Here is a 20,565-nt window from a genome sequence, read left to right as displayed (position 1 = left end):
AATATCATTGTTACTTGCCTTACTCTTTGGTGCTTGACCACCACTTCTGTGGTGTAGGATATTTTTCTTCACAGCTGTGGCATATAGAGTGCAGTAACCGTGCAACCTGTGAAGCCAAGCTGTAGTTCAGCTACCCACTTTCTTCCTCAGTTTTGTAATATTTATTGTTTGTAAAGTGGCATAGGTGCCATTTTAACCTATCAACTGCAGGAGGCCTTACTCTATCTATCTAGTCTATGCCGCCACTTATCTGACATCCATGTTTAGGGACACGTACCCTCCTTTTATGACTTCTGTCAGGAATGAAGGAAAAAATAAAATGCAGATATCGTACCTGTTTGTACTGCAGGTATGCAGCAGACAGGCAGATGTTGGTATGTGGCTCTTCTCTAGTGTACCAGGCTCAGAGAGAGGGTTCTACCTACCTGCACCCAATTTCCGCTTGCCATATCCATTCCATCGTCACTCTGCCTAACCATGTCAATGTATATATATTTTGAGGCCTCTGATAGTTCATGTCACAAAAAAGAATCTTTCTTGTAAATGTAGCACACTGTTTGCCCACAGCCCCAGACCATGCTGCACCATATTATAATCTTCAATTTGTCCTTTTCTTCTGTGGCACTGGCTGCATTCCTGTCCTGTCATGCAGGTTAGAAAGACTGCTATTCTATTTTTGGGGACACTTTTTAAAAAGAATCTTCCTTTTTTTTTCTCGCTTTTACAGTGCTGGAATTGCTGTAGGTTTCTATGGCAATGGGGAGACCAGCGATGGCATCCATCGAGTGACATATTCAATAAGACATGTGAACCGCACTATGGCAGGAATCCAGGATCGGGTAAGTGGCAAAAAATGTAAAACAAAAATTACCACCATGATAAGAGTGAATGAGTCTTCACTGCTATATGCAATTTTATTGCTACCAAAACAACTTATACTCTATTTAATAGCTTTCCCTTAGAAATAAAAACAGCCAGAATATATAGCATACAAATCTTACAGGAGCAAATTAGCATGTGATTGTAGTTAAAGTCTGGGACCGAATAGTAATTGTACACTACAGAGGCCCAAACATAAATATCCCTTTTTAGTTGTCATTGCATCTGATATTCAGTCACCCTCAAAAAAGGAGGCAATGTATTATATATATCCTGTGGTGTATGCAAGATAACCAGGCAAGGGACAAATATAGCCAAAAACACAGCTATCCTACAGCTATACCATATATAGGTAGTTCTTGTGATGCTTCGTATTCACTGGTCCAATAAAAATACACGTCATTACCCACAGGTGTCTGATACAACGACATCTCTCAACCAAACAGTGGAGCCATGCCTGCAAAACCTGGAAGTCATGTTTACAAAACAGACAGATTACCTCCACATTGTCCAGAGACTTCAGAGCCTTCTGTACACCCTGGTTCAGCAAACCTCAGAAATCCCCTTCTGGAAGAATCCTGATCTGTCTCTGGATGAATTGGCCACACAGGTGGATCTGTATGACTGGTACAGGTGAGAAGGTCCTTTCTAGAACACAGGTTCTCCTAAATGATGCTGCCATTGCCTAGGGTGTGAGTATCCCAGAGCAAAGTTGATTTTCTAGTGAAGTTTCTTTTAACAATTTGTGCCTTCTGTGGCAACTAATATCAAATTGCAGATTGGTCAATTAAAGTATATTACATCAAATAATGCTGGAATCAGACTGATTGCTGCCAGACTTTCATTAAACACAATACTGTTATCAATGTTATGTGAAAGGTAATGTAGGGAAAAAAACACTTCATACTAAGTTGCCAAGTAATATATGCGTATTCATGAGTATATTTGGGACAGTGTTGTTACTTCTGTTCATGCTTAGTGTGTACTTCTCTATAATTTTATTTGGGTTTTTATTTTATTAAGGGTATAGTTGATCTCCTTGTAATGCCCAAAATATTATTTTTTTTAAGGGGAAATTTCTCATTAATAAGTAGGGTTTACATATACAGTTTTCTATAAGGGTTTAGTTGATCGTATTGGTGTAGGTTAATCCTTATTTACTTAACTATGTTCATGTGATTGGAAGCAGCCATATTGTGGCTGCTGATATTCACTGTGCCATGGAAGACTGTGTAATGAACACTTAGAATGCCTACCTAGATTTATCAAACTCTGCTTTTAAATTTGGCAGTTCATTTTGTGTTCTGCAAGAAAGCAATATGGAGGTTTCTTTTTAAAAAAACTGTTATAAATGACAACACTACTCTTTAGTTTTATTGTACACAATGTAATGAGTAGAGGTCAGAGAACCTAGTAATGCCATCCCAAGAAATGCCAGCTTTAGTACAAAGCATCACCAAGCAGAGCCAGTTGCCTTTTTAGGACCTTTTTTGAGAAAAGTTAAGGACGTGCAGCATTCATAGCAATTGTTCTAAACTGTTGTACTGCCCCCTTCAGGGAGGAACCAGACAATGTCTGTTAGGAAGAGGTCTGGGTAGGCTGCCAATAGACTGAAGGTCAATTAGAATGAGATTTGGGGTAAGGACCTATTTGCTTCCTATAGATTTCCTAATAATATGTACATAGATAATAAATACATGGGCAGATTTACGCTGCCGACTGAGCCCCTTCAAACCAAGCCAGAAGTGCATATGTCCTTGTATGGTGCTCACTAGTGGTCCAGCCCCAATGTTATCTGTCAGGGTTGAAAATCACATCAGATGAGTCACGCATCAGCATTATGATGTGGTCCTTGTCAGATTGGTCTCCATATGCCCCAATAGATGATCTGATTGTTGTCCCTAGGGACAATGATTAGATCTTCCCAACTTTGCCCAGAATGTGGGTAGCCAAGTTAGGCCCTGCTGTCACCTAATGAGCAGATCTGGCTGTGCATGGCCAACTTACACCTAAAATCAAGGCTGTAGATGTATTTTTAATTCTCATTATCACAGTTTTGTTTTTAAATATGGCCATATTGTAGTCTTCCATGTTAGTCAGATTCTGGTTCATTATTCGACCAGGTTTGTTTAATGAAGTAAAGGTCCCACAGATTAGGGGAATAATGAATGAGTTTTCTCCTGTTCTTTAAATATGCACTTGCTTTTTTGGCCTGTTCTTGTGTTCTTTATATTATAGTGATGTGTAAATGAACTGTTCATTTCTAGTGAGTTGGATAGTTTTTCAGTTTTTTTGCTGTTCTTTAAAATCTCAGAAGTGATATTCCCAGCATCCAAGCACCCAGCATTTGTGCGTTGTAATCAGTGGGGGGCTTTAAGGAACCTTAATCCACGAATTGTAGAAAAGATACACCCTCCTGTTTTATCTGCTCTAAAAAGTCCAACCACAATCAGAGGGCTCTAGTTTAGGCTGATATGCTCCTATTCTGGGATATCAGCTGTGTGTCAAGCTGTGCATATACTCTCCAAAGGAGTGAATATTTTCCTAACCATAAACAATCAACATTCTATGTCACATCAAGCCCCCAGGCGACTTCTCACATAAGGAGAGGACCGCTTCAATGTGTCCTTGTTGATTTTTGCCAGATATCAATCAGCCAGGCCAATAGGAGGGCCCCATAGATACACCAGCCAGCTGCAGATATATCAGTTCCTATTGCAGTTACAGCACCTTGCTGATTAATCCGGTTAGGCTTGTTGCACATTAGGCATTTCAATCATTGGTACTTATAGCAGTGATAAACAAATGTGGTTCGTGACAGGTTGCTTCCCATTGTTATCAGTGGGAATCACCATGGGCCGCCTCAGACTTACGTTTATTGCTCAGAAATGCGCACCAGTGAATTCTTATGCAATTATCATGGGGGCAGGTCCACTAGTATTATGATGGTTCAAAATTATGCACATTATGTTTTAGATATGTTTTAACAACTTGGGACCTTTATTCTGTTTTATTATTCTACTATATACCATGTCAATGATTTCCTTTATATGAATAACTTCAAATATGCAGACACCATACCTGTTTATTTAACAGAAAAGAAATAAGAGCTATGCATATCCTATGCATATTTGCTTGTCATTTTTACATTCTACTGAATTGAACAAACTGTATGTAGTAGATTTATGTGCGTTTAGAGCTTAATAGATAAAAACTTACCCACATCCTATTCATAACTGTGGGATCTTTAGAGTTGTATTTACCAAATGGTGATCCCATTGATAAATATGCTTCTAAAAATCCCATAGGAATTAATAGGATAGGGTGAGTTTTTATCTATTAAGCTCTAAACGCACATTTTGATAAATCTGCCTCTAGTCTACATTCAGAATGAAACTATGTCTGTGCGGCTGTTTGGAATTGCTTTTATTGCTGTACTTAATCATTTAAGCATCAGGTTGCTCCATTGAAAAGGCACAGAATTGATCTGCAGCCATTGACCTGGAGACCTTAAGTAAATGGGCAGTATATATATTGCAGTGTTGTGCTTGCCTAATTAGTGTGTGACATTTGTAAAATGTTAACAAGGAATTATCCCAGCAAAGCTGACTGTTGTATTCTATTATTCATGGAACTTAACGTAATCTCATTTATGGGTGACTACGAATTATGTAATGGCTCTAAGCTTGTGCAAAGGCAACAATGCATTTGATTTGAAGAACAGTGTTAACATTAAAAAACAAATATATATGTATATGTATATATGTATATAAGGTATGCCTAGGCAATATAGGCTATTTTGTACCCTGAGGAGGCAGATTGAGACTGCCCTTCTGCCAATATTCCCTCTAAGAATTTTTGTACAAAAACACAAGGTTTTGTATTTTTTCCTAAACATACCGTTTTTAAAAATGTGGACACAGGTTTCGAATGTGTGCACAACTGTAGTAGGCTGATTGGAGTGTAGGGGCTGATTCTCAGCCTGTATTTATCCACAAGCCAAGAATCAGCCTGATGTGGCCGTAGCACGTTGCAAATGAAACAAACCCAAGAATAAGTTGCAAACTGACCATTTGTAGATATCAGGTAAAATGTAGGGTTCCTATTTATATGTTATGTATTTGTTGTACATGTAGGGCAGTTTTGGTACTGTATGTATAATATTAATCTGGGAAATTTAGCAACAGCAGAGAACAAACAAATACCATGTCAAGCTGCAAGCTAAGTATTTGAATTTATAGATATTTTTTAAGTTCTATACATCTATCTCCACATAACTTTTTTTGCGCATGAACAAAACATGGTGTAGAAAATGCAAAAAAAAAAAAAAAAAAAAATAGCGCATTGATTTTAATGCATTTGCCATTGACAAAACAGCCATTGCTTTTGCATTTGGCCTGAGAAAAAAAAACATTGACTTCAATGTATTTAGTGAAATATTGCCACTTTTTTTTTCTATGGTTTCTCCTTCCATAAAAGTACATTAAAATGCAGCAGGATTCGCTGAAGGGAGAGCAGATCAGCTACCTGAGTGTGTGCCCTTAGTGCTCATACATACGCTACATTTGCTGTGTGGTAGATTTGATATGCTTTCCATCCCATGGCAACATAGGCAATTACATGTGCATTCACAGCGCCCCTGGGTACAGGCCCATGCAGATACTCAGATCAGCTCATCATCATACCTTGGATATAAAAAATCCATCACATGGCAGGAGCACATGTGTAGGGCCGTGATGAGCAAATCTCACTGGAAAAATTCGTGAAATGCATGGGCATGTTTTCTGGCTTTTTTTCCTTTCATTGAAGTTAATGGGTGTTTTTCTTTTTCTGTGATCTTATTTTCATGCAAAATGCATTGCGTCGCATCATGCAAACATGCACATGGATTTTTTCATGCTGCATTTTTCTCACAGTAAAAATGTTCACAAATCTAAAATGCAGAATGTCATTTGGGTTGCCAAATAAAAAAAAAAAAAAAAAAAAAAAAAAAATGAACTTTCTATATTTCTAGCCTCCCTCCCTGTTAATAACTTTGGATCAAGCATAATTGTATTGGTCAGGACGCCATTAGTTTTGCACCCATGGGGAAAAAACATGCTGCAGATCACATTAAAGGAAAAGGAAAGTCATTTTGGCATTTTACTGCCAATAGATTTGCCACATTAGTGCCACATAGAACAATATATTTATTCTGCAGAAACCATTACCATACCCAAGTATAGAACTTTTAGAAGCTTTCTCCCTTTGCTTAAGATAGCTGCTACCATTTTAAGTAGTTTCCTTCCTGCAGTCTCTAGCCCTTTTAGCTGAGATCACACATTCCTAAGGGAGGGAAGGGCGTTCTTAGCATTCTGGTGGGAGGGGGGAGCAGGAGAGAGGAGAGAACTGCTCGGCCCTGGGAATTAAGGCTGTTTCTGGAAGTCAGACACTGGAACATCATGTTTCTAAAAAAAAAAAAACAAGAAATCCTGTGTTTCTTTTGATAGAGGACTCAGTGCAGCATTACTGTGAGTCCTTATGGCTGTATTTACATAGAGCTTTCTGATAAAGCTTACTTAGTTTTTACCTTTCCTTCTCCTTTAACGTGTGTGATGGGCTTAGCTCTGGCCTTCTTTATCCAATGACTACTTCCTTACAACATTCCAGGTTTGACATTCATAGACAGGGAAGTTAAAATGGACAGGACACATGGACATTCATTTGCACATTATATGTGTGCTGTGGAATTAAAATGCCAGAAAACACCAGTATGGCCCACTACCACCCTGCTTGTATTAACAGGCATGAACAGTAACCCCCTGTCACTCCCCACATGGGCTGGATTTTGGTGAATGCGAGCCTATTCTGGCTGATCCCCACCTTTTGCATTTTTAGACTGCTAATGAACTTTTAGCACTGTATCTGCCAGTACAGAGTGGCTTAGCCAATTTCATTGAAGTTTCAAAAAATATGCGAGTTGCATTTTTTTTTCTTAAAGGTATTAATTCTTTGTTATAGACTGTGTAAGGAAATTTAAAAAAATAAAAATCTGTGTCTTGTCTATCTGTAGGTGGCTGGGGTACCTGGGTCTGCTTCTGTTTCATGTCGTCATTTGTTTGCTGGTGCTATTTGGACTGATCCGTAACTCAAAGGGTACCCTGATTGGGTAAGTAACTTGTACATCATTGTATAATTCTCATAATATCCGTTTTAAATGTAATCGTTGGTACTTATGGAATTCAAAACTCTGAGCTTACACTGACATTGCTGATATCTTGAATTATTTAAAAACAATAAGATTTGTGGGAAAATGAATATGTAAACAGCAATATATACGGTGTGTGTGTTTTTTGGAAACATGACCATGTAGCTGCCTGCAGTATATAAAAGTATATCCAGAATGCTTGGAACAAACAACATTAATAGGAGGGCACTCCCAGTGCAGTGTCTCAACTATACTAAAATCTTAGCGTACTATCTAAATAGGGTGCAAGAGTAATTATCAACCTCCCTATTGTGAGGTGAACACTTAAAAATGAATATCAAAATTGCACTCTGCAAATCCTTACTATAAATGAACACACAAAGATGGTATGCTTTTTACAGTTATAATTGATTTTTACTTGCAATTTTAATTAGTACAATACAAAAGGACATAGAATATCAAGCAAGATACTTACCACCCAGTAGAACAGTTTAGATATCAGAAAGTGCTTTTTAATATTAATGAAACTGAATAGGATTGTTTTGCATCTAGTAAGGATTAATTATATCTTAGTTGAGATCAAGTACAAGGTATTGTTTCATTACTATAGAGAAGGGAAATCATTTTTAAAAATGGAGGCTATGGAGATGACCTTTCTGTAGTTCTGAGTTTTCTTGATAACAGGTTTCTGTGTAACGGAATCCACACCTATATATAAAAAAATTATATAATAAAAAAAATATATTTTACTTGCTAAATTGGGGCAATATGTGATAAGTACAAGATATCCAATGACCCTTGGCAGAAACGTGGGTACATGTCGGCTTTCTCTAAGACTTCTCTTTTCTCTGGTCATGCTGGCCAGAAATGTATCATTTAGTACATTAACAGGGGGCATAACAATGGCTAAGTACAGTACAACACTAAAAGCCTTCAGCCTATGACCCTGCCACTTCAATTTGCCAATTGTAAAGGTGTCCTAAGAAATAAGAGATAGCAGGGTTAAATATATTATTTAAAGGTGTTTTCAAGGCCAACTCTAAAGAATTGCAAGTGGAAAATCTATCACAGCATCCATAAATCTGATGCTCTCACCATGGTTAATCAAAGCAGGTGGAAAGCTCCTTCAGTCCAACCTTTCTTTCTATAATAAAAGGTAGCTTTTTGTGTATTTATAGTTTTAAATTAGAAATAAAAGGAGGTTGTGTAATGGGGATTCTGTATGTATTGGGTTAGAGGGGAAAAGTGAACAGTTTACATAAATCCAGAACTATCGTATATGCTACAGGTATGGGAAGTAGTGTTTATGAAGCAAATATACAACACTACATTACCGTATTTTTCGCCCTATAAGACGCTCCGGAATATAAGACGCACCCAATTTTAAAGGAGGAAAATCTAGAAAAAAAAGATTCTGAAGCAAATACTGTAGTAAAATATTTTATATCAACTGTATAAAGTTAATTGTCTCTGGGCTCGCACATAATGAGGCTTCCCCCAGGGCCCCCCCAAGCATCCTTCAGCTTCCCCCAGGCGCCCCCCAAGTATCCTTCAGCTTCCCCCAGGCGCCCCCCCAAGTATCCTTCAGCTACCCCCAGGCGCCCCCCCAAGTATCCTTCAGCTTCCCCCAGGGCCCCCCCCCCCAAGTATCCTTCAGCGTCCTCCAGGGCCTCCAAGCATACTTCAGCTTCCCCCCGGGCCCCCAAGCACCTTCCATTTCCCCCCAGCGGCCTCCGGCTCCTCTGATGTCTTCCTCTCTGTGCCGTGGCTCCCAGCGGCTTCTGTGCTTTTATAAGGTTGCGCCCTGTGCGTGTGACGTCAGTACGCACGGGCGCAACCTTATAAAAGCGTGTATGCGGCAGAGAGCCGCGGCACATTGAGGAAGGAGCATTCGCCGTATAAGATGCACAAACTTTCCCCCCCCAAGTTTTGGGGAAGAAAAAGTGCATCTTCTACGGCGAAAAATACGGTATATATTAATGACTTTAAATCATTTATATTTTTGGTGTTACCGTTACATTTTTAAAAATTAGAATTATTTACTAATAATGGAGTCAATGGAAGATAACCTTTCTGTAATTCTGAGCTTTCTGGATAATGGGTTTCCACATAACAGATCCCCTACCTATACTGTATGTGTTTCTAAGTTGATGAAATATTTAGCCAGGCCAGTGACCCATTTCGTCTTCATTCTGGTTCCAGGGGAGTTACAGCAAGGCTTTCCTTTTTCCTGTTTATTTCTCAATCTGCCATTTTCCTACAAAAGGATTTCCCTGCAGTCCCTTCACCCTGATGCTTTTGAGTTTTCATTTGGCTTTGAGCTCAAAGCTCTTGAAAGTCTATAATCCTCGTTATTAATTCACCAACTACATACCAGTGCTTTGAAGAACCTTCACTCTTTTGTTTCATCCTTGTTGCTTACGTTCTCTGCTCGCAGGTTATAAAAGGATGAGTCACAATGTAGCATTCACACCACAATAAATGCCTCCTAATTATCCACTCTTATTCAGATTCATACATACTCACCGTATTCACTTTCCCCCACAGCATCCTAATGTCTTTGCTGCATAATACCTGGAATCTGGTTTCTTTTTTCTTTTCAGTTGAACCATTTTAACTAAAAACTGAACACTATCCTAATTATTGCAATAAAAGGTGGCACAATGTTAAATAACAGACTCGCACAAGGTATTTCTGGTGTTTGGGCTGTTCACCTTTTAAAGTAACTTTTAATATGATATAGATATTGCTATTATGAGGCTATTTGCAATTGTTCATAATTTTTATATTTTTTATGGATATTTAGTTATTTAACTTCTTGTTTAGCAGCTCTCCAGTTAAGTATTTCAGCAACTCTTTGGTTGCTAGGGTCTTTGGGGTTTGTTTGAACAAGAAAAAAAGGTATATTAATTGGAGAGGGACTGAATAGGAAGATAAGAAGTAATAAAAAGTTACAAGATATTTATAGAAAGTCTGTTTTGGTGTATAAATACAACTGGGCTTTCCTGACCTCAGCAAAATCTGTTAATCGATCCCAAAAGCACCTGACTTCAGAAGCCGCACAGCGAATCTGTTTAGTCTGATTTGCCTTCTCTCTTTCTAAACTCTGAAAACATATCAAGCTGAGCCAGAGAGTGTTGTTTCATATATAATAAATTAATATTCTGCCTCTGACTTTACGGTTTCATCCTTTATTAATCTGGATTGCATGTTCTGTCAAAACATCACACTTCCTTGGGTTGCCACCCAATACTTTTAAATCAGAACACCTATAAAATCCACATGCCAAATTGCAATGGAAACCACTGGGAGAAAGCCACAGAAGCAGTTCTAGCTGCTGCAAAAGTGGTTTGAAGAGCCTTGTTGTGTAATGAAAGCACTTTTTTTTAGCAGCTTAATAGTGCTTCTGTGGCTTTCTCTCAGTGGCTTCCATATCAATTTGGTTTATGCAATTACACCCCAGGCTGGACTGTACATGGAGGTAGACCGCCAAATTACTTTCTCCACAGGGCACGGTCACATTCATTGATTGAAAATCCACATGCCATGATACTGATTAGTTGTAATTTATTTATTACTCTTTGTGTAGCACCGACATATTTCATAGGAATTTACAGCGATTGTTCATCATTCACGTCAGTCCCTGCACCATGGGAGCTTATGGCCCCTATTGCATTCACATATGGTCAATGTCATCAGGAGCCTGTGGGGAGATTTTTTTTACCACCGGTTATTATCCAGCACATACTAGTTTGCACATGAGCTTTTTGTTCAACTGCAGAAGATTGTCAGAGAATAATGCATGAAGTACAGGAGATAGGCTGAAGTTGCCCTTATGTTACATAAAAAATCTGACAGAAAAATCAAACCTAGTCCAGATATCGGTCAGGTAGGCCCATTGGGGGCACACATACACGGGCAGATATGCTGCCGAATCAGTTTGAAGGACCTGAATCGGCAGCTAAAATCTGCCTGTCGATGGCCACCTATAGTTTTTTTTATGTTTAAATCATTTTAATTGAGAAGCACCACTGAGACTTTTTTTTGGCAATGGATAATAGAATTCGGATGGCTGCAAATTCTTAGGCATAAGACAGAATGCAAACCATGATGCCATGATGGTTTTTTAATCATTTACTTATAAAAAGTAAATGATTAAAAAACCTGTACCTGTATACTGAAAAGTATTTTGACATTTAAAATGTCTAAGAATCAAATAAGTTGTAAAACCTAAGGCATCCAGGGCCTTTTTTCTACTGGCATATAAAACTTCCAGTGTGCCTTCAGCCTCAGGAAGTCCTTTTGATGAAAGTGTTTCTTATTCAGAGAACTATAGTGATTAAAATGCATCAAACAACTGGATGCCACTTCCTATTCTACTGGCATCATGGTCAAAACTACATTCTCTGCCTGCCACTGCTGCTTATATTATTGAAGCACAGTTTGTAGAGCACACAAAACACTAGCAGGCAGACCCCACTGGCTCACGTGGGAATTCTAAATGGAGGTCCTCCTGTTGCTGCTCCTTGTGCTTCTCCCACGGAGGCTCTGATGCACCACCATAAATGCTGAGAAGCCTTGTGGGACAATATTTTAAGAAGAAAAAAAAGATATGATCACGTTTGTTTAAATTGCTTGCTATGGTCTTCAGAAATACCATATATGTGATCTAGAGCATCTCATCTTTTATGTGCTGCCTTGTGAAAATAGCAGGGAGGAAGCAAACTTACTGGTGCCTTATCTTACAACCTTTGTTTTTATTTTGTACAGTGTGTGTTTCCTTGGTGTGCTGGCTCTAATTATAAGCTGGGCATCTATGGGCCTGGAGCTTGCAGTTGCTGTGGTAAGTAGCCATTTTATATTTGAGAGGGATTCTCCCAAATTCTGTTATTATGCAATGTATCAGTAAAGCTTCTATCCAGGCTTGTATCAGCTGACTTTTAAAGCAGCTAGCATTGCTTTGTATTATCTTGTGGTAGCAGACCAATGCTATATTTTTTTGCCGCTCTAATGGGCCTTCATAGATATTACTTCATATGGAATTGGTATACTGGTAAATTCAGTTTGTCTATGCAGAGTCTCAGGTGAATCAAACTGTATGTCAGCCACCTCTCGGATTAAGCTTTGGCCTCATATTTTCTGTTTGTGTGATGGAAATGTAAAGTAATATAACCTGTGCTTAGCAGTAAAATGAACGTACAGGTTTCAGTAGATCAGTGGTCCCTAAACACTGGGAATTGTCAGACTAGGAGGATAGAGCAGTAGCTAGGGGCCAAATCAGAAGGTGTGTGAGGGTAAGATTTGGGGGGGGAATGCCTGCTTACTTTCATAGATACACCTGGAAGCCCAGCCTCACCTCAGTTAGTTTAATTTTAACTAGTGTCATAGATAGTTTGGGAGCCATTACTGAATTGCATCAGTGCATAATAAATAAATAGCTTTATATACATATGTATATATATTTTCCTGCCTGCAGTGCAGTGTATTAACAGATAAGAAGATTATCACCATGTTTTGACCTTTATTAATCTGTAAAGTGTTTCTAACACTTTGTTGTCCTCAAGGGCTCCAGTGACTTCTGTGTGAATCCTGACACATTTGTTTCCAAAATGGTAGAAGAGAAATCTCTGCTAAGTGCAGGTAAATATTGTTAATTTGTAATTAAAAATCATGGTTAGATCTATGTGTACGTTTAACAAAAGGAATGTGTGTTTAGAGGCTGTTGGTGACAAGGGCAATTGAATATCTACAATCCACTCATCTGCCTTGCCATCAGAAAGATTTCTGTTGAAGAGAGACAATTAGTCTGCAAACAGTTAATAGGTTTCCTTTTTTTTTTAATCTTCTCTCTGTGTAACTGTCAAAAGGTCAATATGTAATAATATCCATGTAGTATGTACTTGCTTTTATAAAGGTGCTCTGGCTAGAGGTGTAGATTTGGTCCAGCTTATTGGCTTGTGTATGGGGCCCTCTGATGGGTGGGCATATCAGGGAAAGTTTTGCTTGGATCTTTAAATGTATGGCCAGCTTTACACAAGATTTCTTATCAATGATATCATTTGATATGATTTTCAGTATGTATATGGCAGCCTTCTAATCCCCACTGATATCCATGTGTTTGGGATATTGATTGTTTTTTAGATTGGGCATACTGGAAAGTGTTATTTGCAGTCTGCCCTATTTGCCAGTGTATGGTGTAATGGCTGATACGGAAATGAAAAGAAGTGCAAAAACTAACTCTCTTTTTGAGGCACAAATAAAAGCATGTATTTGATGAGAGTGTTTCTTTAACCTATGTTAAATTTTTTCTGCAATAATTTCTAAAGTTATTTAAATATTTGGCAGCTGCATCGCAAACAAGCTCTGGGATATAGTTGCCCGTGTTCTTGCTGATGTAGGAAAAATGAAATGGTCCCTGCCATGTGTTAGTACTTACTAAAATTAAATAAACTATAGAGGAATTAGAGTGTCCTGCCAGTGGTGACAGAGCTTTTATTGTGTTATAGCTCTCTCTACATGACAGGAAAGTGACCGGGGAGGAATAAACGGGTGATACAGCACATTTTAAGGACCACGGCAGTATTACAGAATTAGTGCTGGCCATTTAATTCTACAACCCCCTTGCACATCTGCTACCCAGTGTACATTAATACAAATTAGGTCCCAAGTTTGTGTGGGTTAAGTGGATACTTCCATTAGGGGCTAAGGAGATAACGGATAGTGTTCAACCTTCCCTCATCATCTTTGTAAAACTATTTCTGTAACAAGGGCCCTGCAGTGCATGATATATACGGATTATGGCAAGTAAATGGCCGACTGCCTGGGGATTGAAGGTTAAATGAAAGGGTCCAGAATTTGCTAAAAGGAGGACCCGGGTCAAATATAAAAGGTACCCCTAAGGGAAAAACCTGTAATTATATAATCTGGAACTACAAAGCAACTGTCCTGCTAAGAACATTTAGTTCTATGTCATCAAAGCACTACACTGTAATATACGAACAGGAAAAAAAGAATAGTCATTGGGAATTAGATTATAGAATTGGGGGCTTTATTTGAACTAAATGAAAAGTTTTGTTGATTTGTTAAGGGGCATCTGCATTTATAGTGTCTGCACGCATATTTTGAGTTATATTGCAGTTAACATATAAAACTGCTTGTAGAATATACAGGTATGGGATCTTTTATCTGGAAACCCATTATTAAGAAGGTTTCTGAAGTACAGGAAGGCCATCTCCCGCAGACTCGATTTTAATTCAAATAATTCAAATTTCTCTCTGTAATACTAAAACAGAACCTTGTACTTGATCCCAACTAAGATAAAATTAATCCTTATTGGAGGCAAAACAATAAGGATTAATTATATCTTAGTTGGGATCAAGTACAACATACTGTTTTAAAATTACAGAGGAAAAGGAAATCATTTCATAAAATTAAAATTAAAAAGTCTATAGGAGATGGCCTTTCCGTAATTCAGAACTTTCTGGTTAACGGGTTTCCGGATAAGGGATCCCATACCTGTATTTTAGTAGACTCAAGGTATGGTGATCCAAATTGCGAAAAGACCCCCTTATCTGGAAAACCCCAGATCCTGAGCATTCTGGATAAGAGGTCCCATATCTAATTTGGAGGCGCAAGAGCTGCATGTGGTCCTTAAAGAGGGGTTTATGTCCTTTTGCCTGGCCAAGAGCTCCACAGACCCCTTGGTATGGTGTTGTTTTATATACTTATAATCTGGCCTGTAAACATGTGAACTAGTGTACAATTGGCTCATGGCATGGAAAATGTGGGACAGCATCAATATAGATTATCTCAGTACCACTTGTTGGTGTTATCCGTTTCTAGATCCCTACAAATGCATGGCATTTATAAGCATAATGCAGTAATGTGAATGGGTTCATTAATCTTGCTGCAGGAATCCATTCCATTGCTAGTTTTGATTGATGTTTTTGAGCAGTATCATAAAGGTGACTATGGCACTAATTCAAAACCTGAAACCATACCAACACTGCTCTGTTTTATAAAGTAATAACTTTGAAGATGGCTGCCCTTAGGGGTGGGAATGTAATAAATATATAAATTTACGCAAATAATTTTTCCTTTGCTTGAATTTAATTTCTCTTTTGTGAACCACGATGACCACAGCTGACATCTGAAATGTTGCACCAGTGCACAGTGTATGTAATACATCTTCTTACTGAAAGTTATTTTTGTACCAAAGGAGTATGCCTCCTTCAAACAAGCCTTAAAAGTTAAAATTTGCACCTCAATAATTTATTAGCAAAAAAAAAAATTACATTTATGCAGCTTTTTCTCCATTTTATTTCTTTATTTGAGAACAGTGTCACTTTTAAATGTATTCTTCTGTTAACAAGAGGCAGTTATTAATTACTTTTACAATGTGACAGCCTTGACGACTTTCAAAGACTTTGTAATCTGTCCCAAGCAACACTTTATAGGCTTTACTGATCAGGGCTTGAGAGGGAAATCATGTGCTGCTTAGCATCCCCAGCCTATCGACTGGATAGAAATCCTATTTAAACCATCAGTAGATATTATGACAAGGCATTATTTACCGAAGACCTTGGCCTGACAACTAATTCTTATGTGAGAGCAGTTAATTCTTCCTGGTCCAGTAATTGATTTGCCTGAAGGGATTGCAATTCTGTCAGAGACCTTCATCCTACTTTATCCCTACATGAAAAAATAAAGTGTAGCCCCTTTATGGGAGAGATTTTCCACATGAAAGTCGGCCACATGTGCCTGTCCCTCATTAGGTTTATTTAAAACAGATATTTGCCTGCTGAAGTGAAAGGCGTGAGAATCTAATCTATCTGGCGTTTCTCTCCAACAGGAAACCACATGAGAGTAAATATAAGTTGCTTCTAAATTTTAACATAGCTTATTTCATTGGCTGCCTGTTTTGCATGTGCTGTTGCCTTCTGTGACTGAATGTTATTTATATGCCCCAAATTGTTTGTTTTGTAGAACAAAGCTGGCCATGGGCAAATTTAGGCTTCGAATTCAGCCACTTCTGTCCTAGTCCGCAGCTTATCATTACATAGGCAGGCTCCCCCCGTCTGCATCCCCAATATATATCATGGTGAAAAATCGGCATTGAAAATCCCATCGGAAAAATTCCACATCCATGTGTTTAATGCTGCCCTCTCCAGACAGGCCGACACATATCCTCATTGTGATCCGATTCTCATGATTCCTGATTTGGTCCAGCAAAGAGGCAAATATCCACTCATTTGGTGACCTCACCAAAAGAGCAGATATTAATGTGTATGCCCAGCTTTGACACATTTGACTGTTGCTATCACAATTTAGATAAGGATAAGGAGGAATTTGCTGGTTAATTAGCTGTGTGAGAGAAAGCAAAACATTTTTGTGGCCTATATTTGAGGTATCTTTTAAATCTGTCATAGTTATGACAGCCTGTCTGAAATCTAAAGTTTATATTACAGCAAGATTTGGAACCCTTAATATGATAAATTAGCAGAGTTGGATAAGATAATGTTACGACCCAGGGAAAACTCCTCTGCAGAATACAAGTACGTCATTGGCAAAGAACCAGCCCAGCATTAATTAGAAATGCATACTAAATTAGACTGTTTTTCAGTTGTGAGATCATAGTATTCAAAATAGCCAGTCTAAATGTCTTGCCTGTAAATATCATTTTCACCTTTTGCAGGGTTTCTCCCAGCACTGTCATTGGCCGTTCTCTTGTAATCTCAGATAAAATAGTGTTATGCCCAATATGCTGCTTCTGATAATTGCCTTTTAATGGCAAGCCGAAAGCTTTATGCAACATGTATGCAAGAACAAGTCTATGGGGAACATGAACAGCTGGTTAGAGCAGGCCTAAAGTAGATTAATGAATTATAGATTGTATTTGCCAGTTTCTATTGGCTGCTTACAGTATGCTGATTGCTTGCAGTTCTTGGATGTAGACGTGAACCTGGATGCATCCCTTTTCCCATAAGAGAGTGCATGAATCATTAAAGATCTGGTTTCATTCAGACATGCGTTAAGAAGTAGTTCAACTTGGGAGCAAGGATTTCTGGCATCTGTTTCTAAAGTTATGTTTGGGTCTTTTATTTTGAGAGCACTTGTGGTTCACACACAGGCTTTATCTTAAAGGGCCAGTAACACCTAGAAATGAAAATGTCCTAAATGCATTTCTAAATTATTTTCTCTTCAGCTGCACTTCTGGCAATATCTCAATGCCAGTCCTGTCACTTGTCAAGCATTAAGTTCCACCTGCTCTCACAATAGGAGGGTTTCTAGGTTCTGGCTAGACAAAAGTCAAACTACTGTAGCATGGACATAGAACCTGCTAAACTCATTGATGTGTTAGTCTTATAAAACCTGTGAAGAACAGTCACTAAGATCTTTGGGATGTATTCTTGGTCATTAATACATGTACAAGCTAATTGCTGGGTGTGTTTCTTGTGGGGAGATGCACAATAATTATTTCCTGGCTTGTTGAAAGGAATGACCACATCTGTTTAATAACATTTCTTTCCAGGCATCAAAGTTGTGCCACTTTTGAACTTTTTTTTCTTTTTCTTTCCTCTCTATCCAGACATCTTGAACTACTATCTTGTCTGTAACACTGGATCCCCCAATCCCTTCCAGCAGGTAAGGATCCAGGCAGCTATGCTTAGATTCACTTAAATGTTAGATGCTTTATTTTGCCTTTAGTTGCATCTTTTTAGTCTTTAGCTAAAGGATTGTGCTGACAACCTAAAATAAAAGTGCAAAAGTTCTAAAGTAAGATTACTACAGGTATTAGACCTGTTATCCAAAACGCTCAGGACCTGGGGTTTTCTGAATAAATCATTTAAACATTAAATAAACCTAATATGACTGTTTTGCCTCCAATAAACATTAATTATATTGTAGTTGGGGTCAAGTACAAGCTATTTTATTATTACATAGAAAAGGGGAGTCGTTTTTAAAAATTATTTGATTAAAATGGAGTCTATAGTAGATGGCCTTCCAGTAATTTGGAGCTTTCTAGATAATGGGTTTCTGGATAATGGATGTCATACCTTAACTCAGAAATTCCAAGCTACTGCCATCTATATTATTTAACAGTAGTTTAAACACTTCAGTTACATGAATGTGGTACCCTAAATAGAAAAATCTACTCTTACTGCCTGAGGTTATTGACACATTTATTTCACAAGACATTACCATTCTCTGGTTTTACACAGATATTGTCAAGTGGTCACAAAGCCCTGGTAGAAATGCAGGATGATGTCTTGGACCTCTTACGATCAGCGGTGAAAGATTACCCAAACTCTAAGGTAAGAAACAGGTTTTTCATTGGAGTATAGCAGCCATAAAAACTTCAGCTAAAAGCAGATACTGTCTTCAAACTGCTTGGAGTATTTCCACAGTGGTACTGGGTCAGTACTGTGTGCTGAAGGCAGATATGGACAGATATGGTAGATATGAACAAAGGTCTTGAGGGTTTTCCTGCCCCACCAACTTGGCCTTTAATTTTCTATAAAGCAACGACTTACTAAGCAGAGTAGGGTGACACTGCAATGCTAAAGCTTGTTCACATATGTATTTTTTATACAGTTTGGTTACTTTGACAAACATTTTGATCATGCATAACTAACTTTAAGTCACCTCTGTGGCACTAAGTTAACAATCTGACTTTGCTGTTGAGGAATGGCATAAAGGTTTACAACACCTCTTCTCTAAATCTATAGGATTATCTTGTCTGCATACAAGGAGTACTGAATTCCACAGAGATCAACCTGCAACATTTGACAGCCTTGGTGGATTGCCGTGGTTTACATTTGGTAAGTTTCTGGCTTCTTTAGACCTTTTGCACCACGAGTCTTGTATGTAAAAAAAGTGCATAAGTACTATCAGAGCTTCCAAAGGTAAATATGTCTGTATTACAAAAATACATTTATATCTGATTCCACAGATTGAAAAGCCATGGTATTTCATCTCTTACTTGTACAAACCATTTCCCAACCTTACATGGGCTCACAGTGCAATGTAACCCCTACCTCACCTTGTTCCATTGGGAAATGGTGGGTTTCAAGTCCCAAAATCCATCACTGCTCAATGGAAGTAGCTGAAGGAGGGTGGGAAAATGCTCCTAATGAGCACTGAGGCAAATTATCATGGTTTGTTTTCGGTATGATGAGCTCATGTAAAAGTCATAATAATCTCCTTTGTATAAGAAGTTTATGTTTACTTATACTTGAGAGCACAGGCAACACAGAGATGAGCTCATTACACATAGATCATCGAAGCCATCCTTGCCTTTCCCTCCCACACTAGGAAGATTCTAATATAAAGAGCTAGTAGTCCAAATGTGTTTGTTTAGCCCTAGTTCTTGGACCTGTGTGGAACAGATATATACTGCCTCTTTTAATATGTGTGTAATTCAACTATTTTACATTTATAGGATTATGTCCAGTCCCTCACTGGTTTTTGCTACGATGGAGTTGAAGGACTAATTTACCTGGTTCTCTTCTCGTTTGTCACTGCCCTGATGTTCAGCTCAATAATATGCAGCGTACCACACACCTGGCAACAAAGGAGGTAAATGTGGGCTTTGCTTATGTACTAGTAGTACTAGTATGACCTGCTAGTATAACTAGTGACAGGCAGAGCCATGTGTGATTATGCACCGGAACCTTCCCCTTGACATGATAGGCAACAGTCAGTGCAACAGTCAGTACATCAGACATCATTAGACATTTCAGCATCCCTAGAAGATGTATTTGACCAAATCAAAGTACCAAATCAAATAAACAGTAATAAAAAACAATAAGCTTTTATATTTGCATACTGATCTAAATATGTTTTCTGTGCAACTCCTCTCAGGAAAAGTCTCACAGACAAAATGTGGAGAATGGCACACAGGTAAAAGGTATAGCAGAATTATTACTTTTATTTCAGGTGGCAGTTACTCTTGTGTGCTGTAATTGGGTCTAAACCCCATTAATCATTAGGGGAAGTAGTCTGCCATGTCTGTGTTTGGTTGTGCCCCTGATATAATATTTCTTCCATGCAGTCTACTAGACCATGCCCATTCTTGCTTCTAGGGTTGGGATCCCCAACCTTTCTCACTTGTGAGCCACAGTCAAATGTAAAAAGACTTGAAGAGCAACACAAGCATCATAAAAGTTCATGGAGGTGCCAAATAAGGGCTAAGATTGGCTATTAGGTAGCCTCTATGCACACTGTCAGCTTACAGGAGGCTTTATTTGGTAGTAAACCTTGTTTTTATTCAACCAAAACTTGCTGTCAAGTCAGGAATTCAAAAATAACTACCTGGTTTGGGGGCACCGAGAGCAACATCCAAGGGGTTGGGGAGCAACATGTTGTTCCTGAGCCACTGGTTGGGGATCACTGTTCTAGGGTATTATTACACCACAGGAGGGCTGTGCAGATGTGTAGGGCAAGTCAGAATCTGCAGAGGTAGGAAGCTCGAGAAAACAATGCAGCAGGAAGCGTTA

At 38.5% G+C, this 20,565-nt stretch overlaps 1 protein-coding gene across 2 annotated transcripts in view; it reads left to right on the top strand.

The window, feature by feature from the left end:
- The window catches only part of ttyh3 (tweety family member 3), an 86,151-nt gene that overhangs the window by 50,690 nt on the left and 14,896 nt on the right, over nucleotides 1-20,565 (top strand). For both annotated transcript variants that reach the window (XM_012970081.3, NM_001126777.1), the window contains 9 exon segments: nucleotides 728-839; nucleotides 1,292-1,512; nucleotides 6,932-7,027; nucleotides 11,837-11,909; nucleotides 12,631-12,706; nucleotides 17,655-17,710; nucleotides 18,289-18,381; nucleotides 18,796-18,888; nucleotides 19,509-19,645. In XM_012970081.3, coding sequence (XP_012825535.1) covers nucleotides 728-839; nucleotides 1,292-1,512; nucleotides 6,932-7,027; nucleotides 11,837-11,909; nucleotides 12,631-12,706; nucleotides 17,655-17,710; nucleotides 18,289-18,381; nucleotides 18,796-18,888; nucleotides 19,509-19,645 — 957 coding nt within the window.

The sequence above is a fragment of the Xenopus tropicalis genome, chromosome 9 (assembly GCF_000004195.4).
Source record: "Xenopus tropicalis strain Nigerian chromosome 9, UCB_Xtro_10.0, whole genome shotgun sequence".
Lineage (NCBI taxonomy): Eukaryota > Metazoa > Chordata > Amphibia > Anura > Pipidae > Xenopus > Xenopus tropicalis.
Note: the sequence above shows the minus strand (reverse complement) of the source record. Positions and strands in the feature narration are given on the sequence as shown.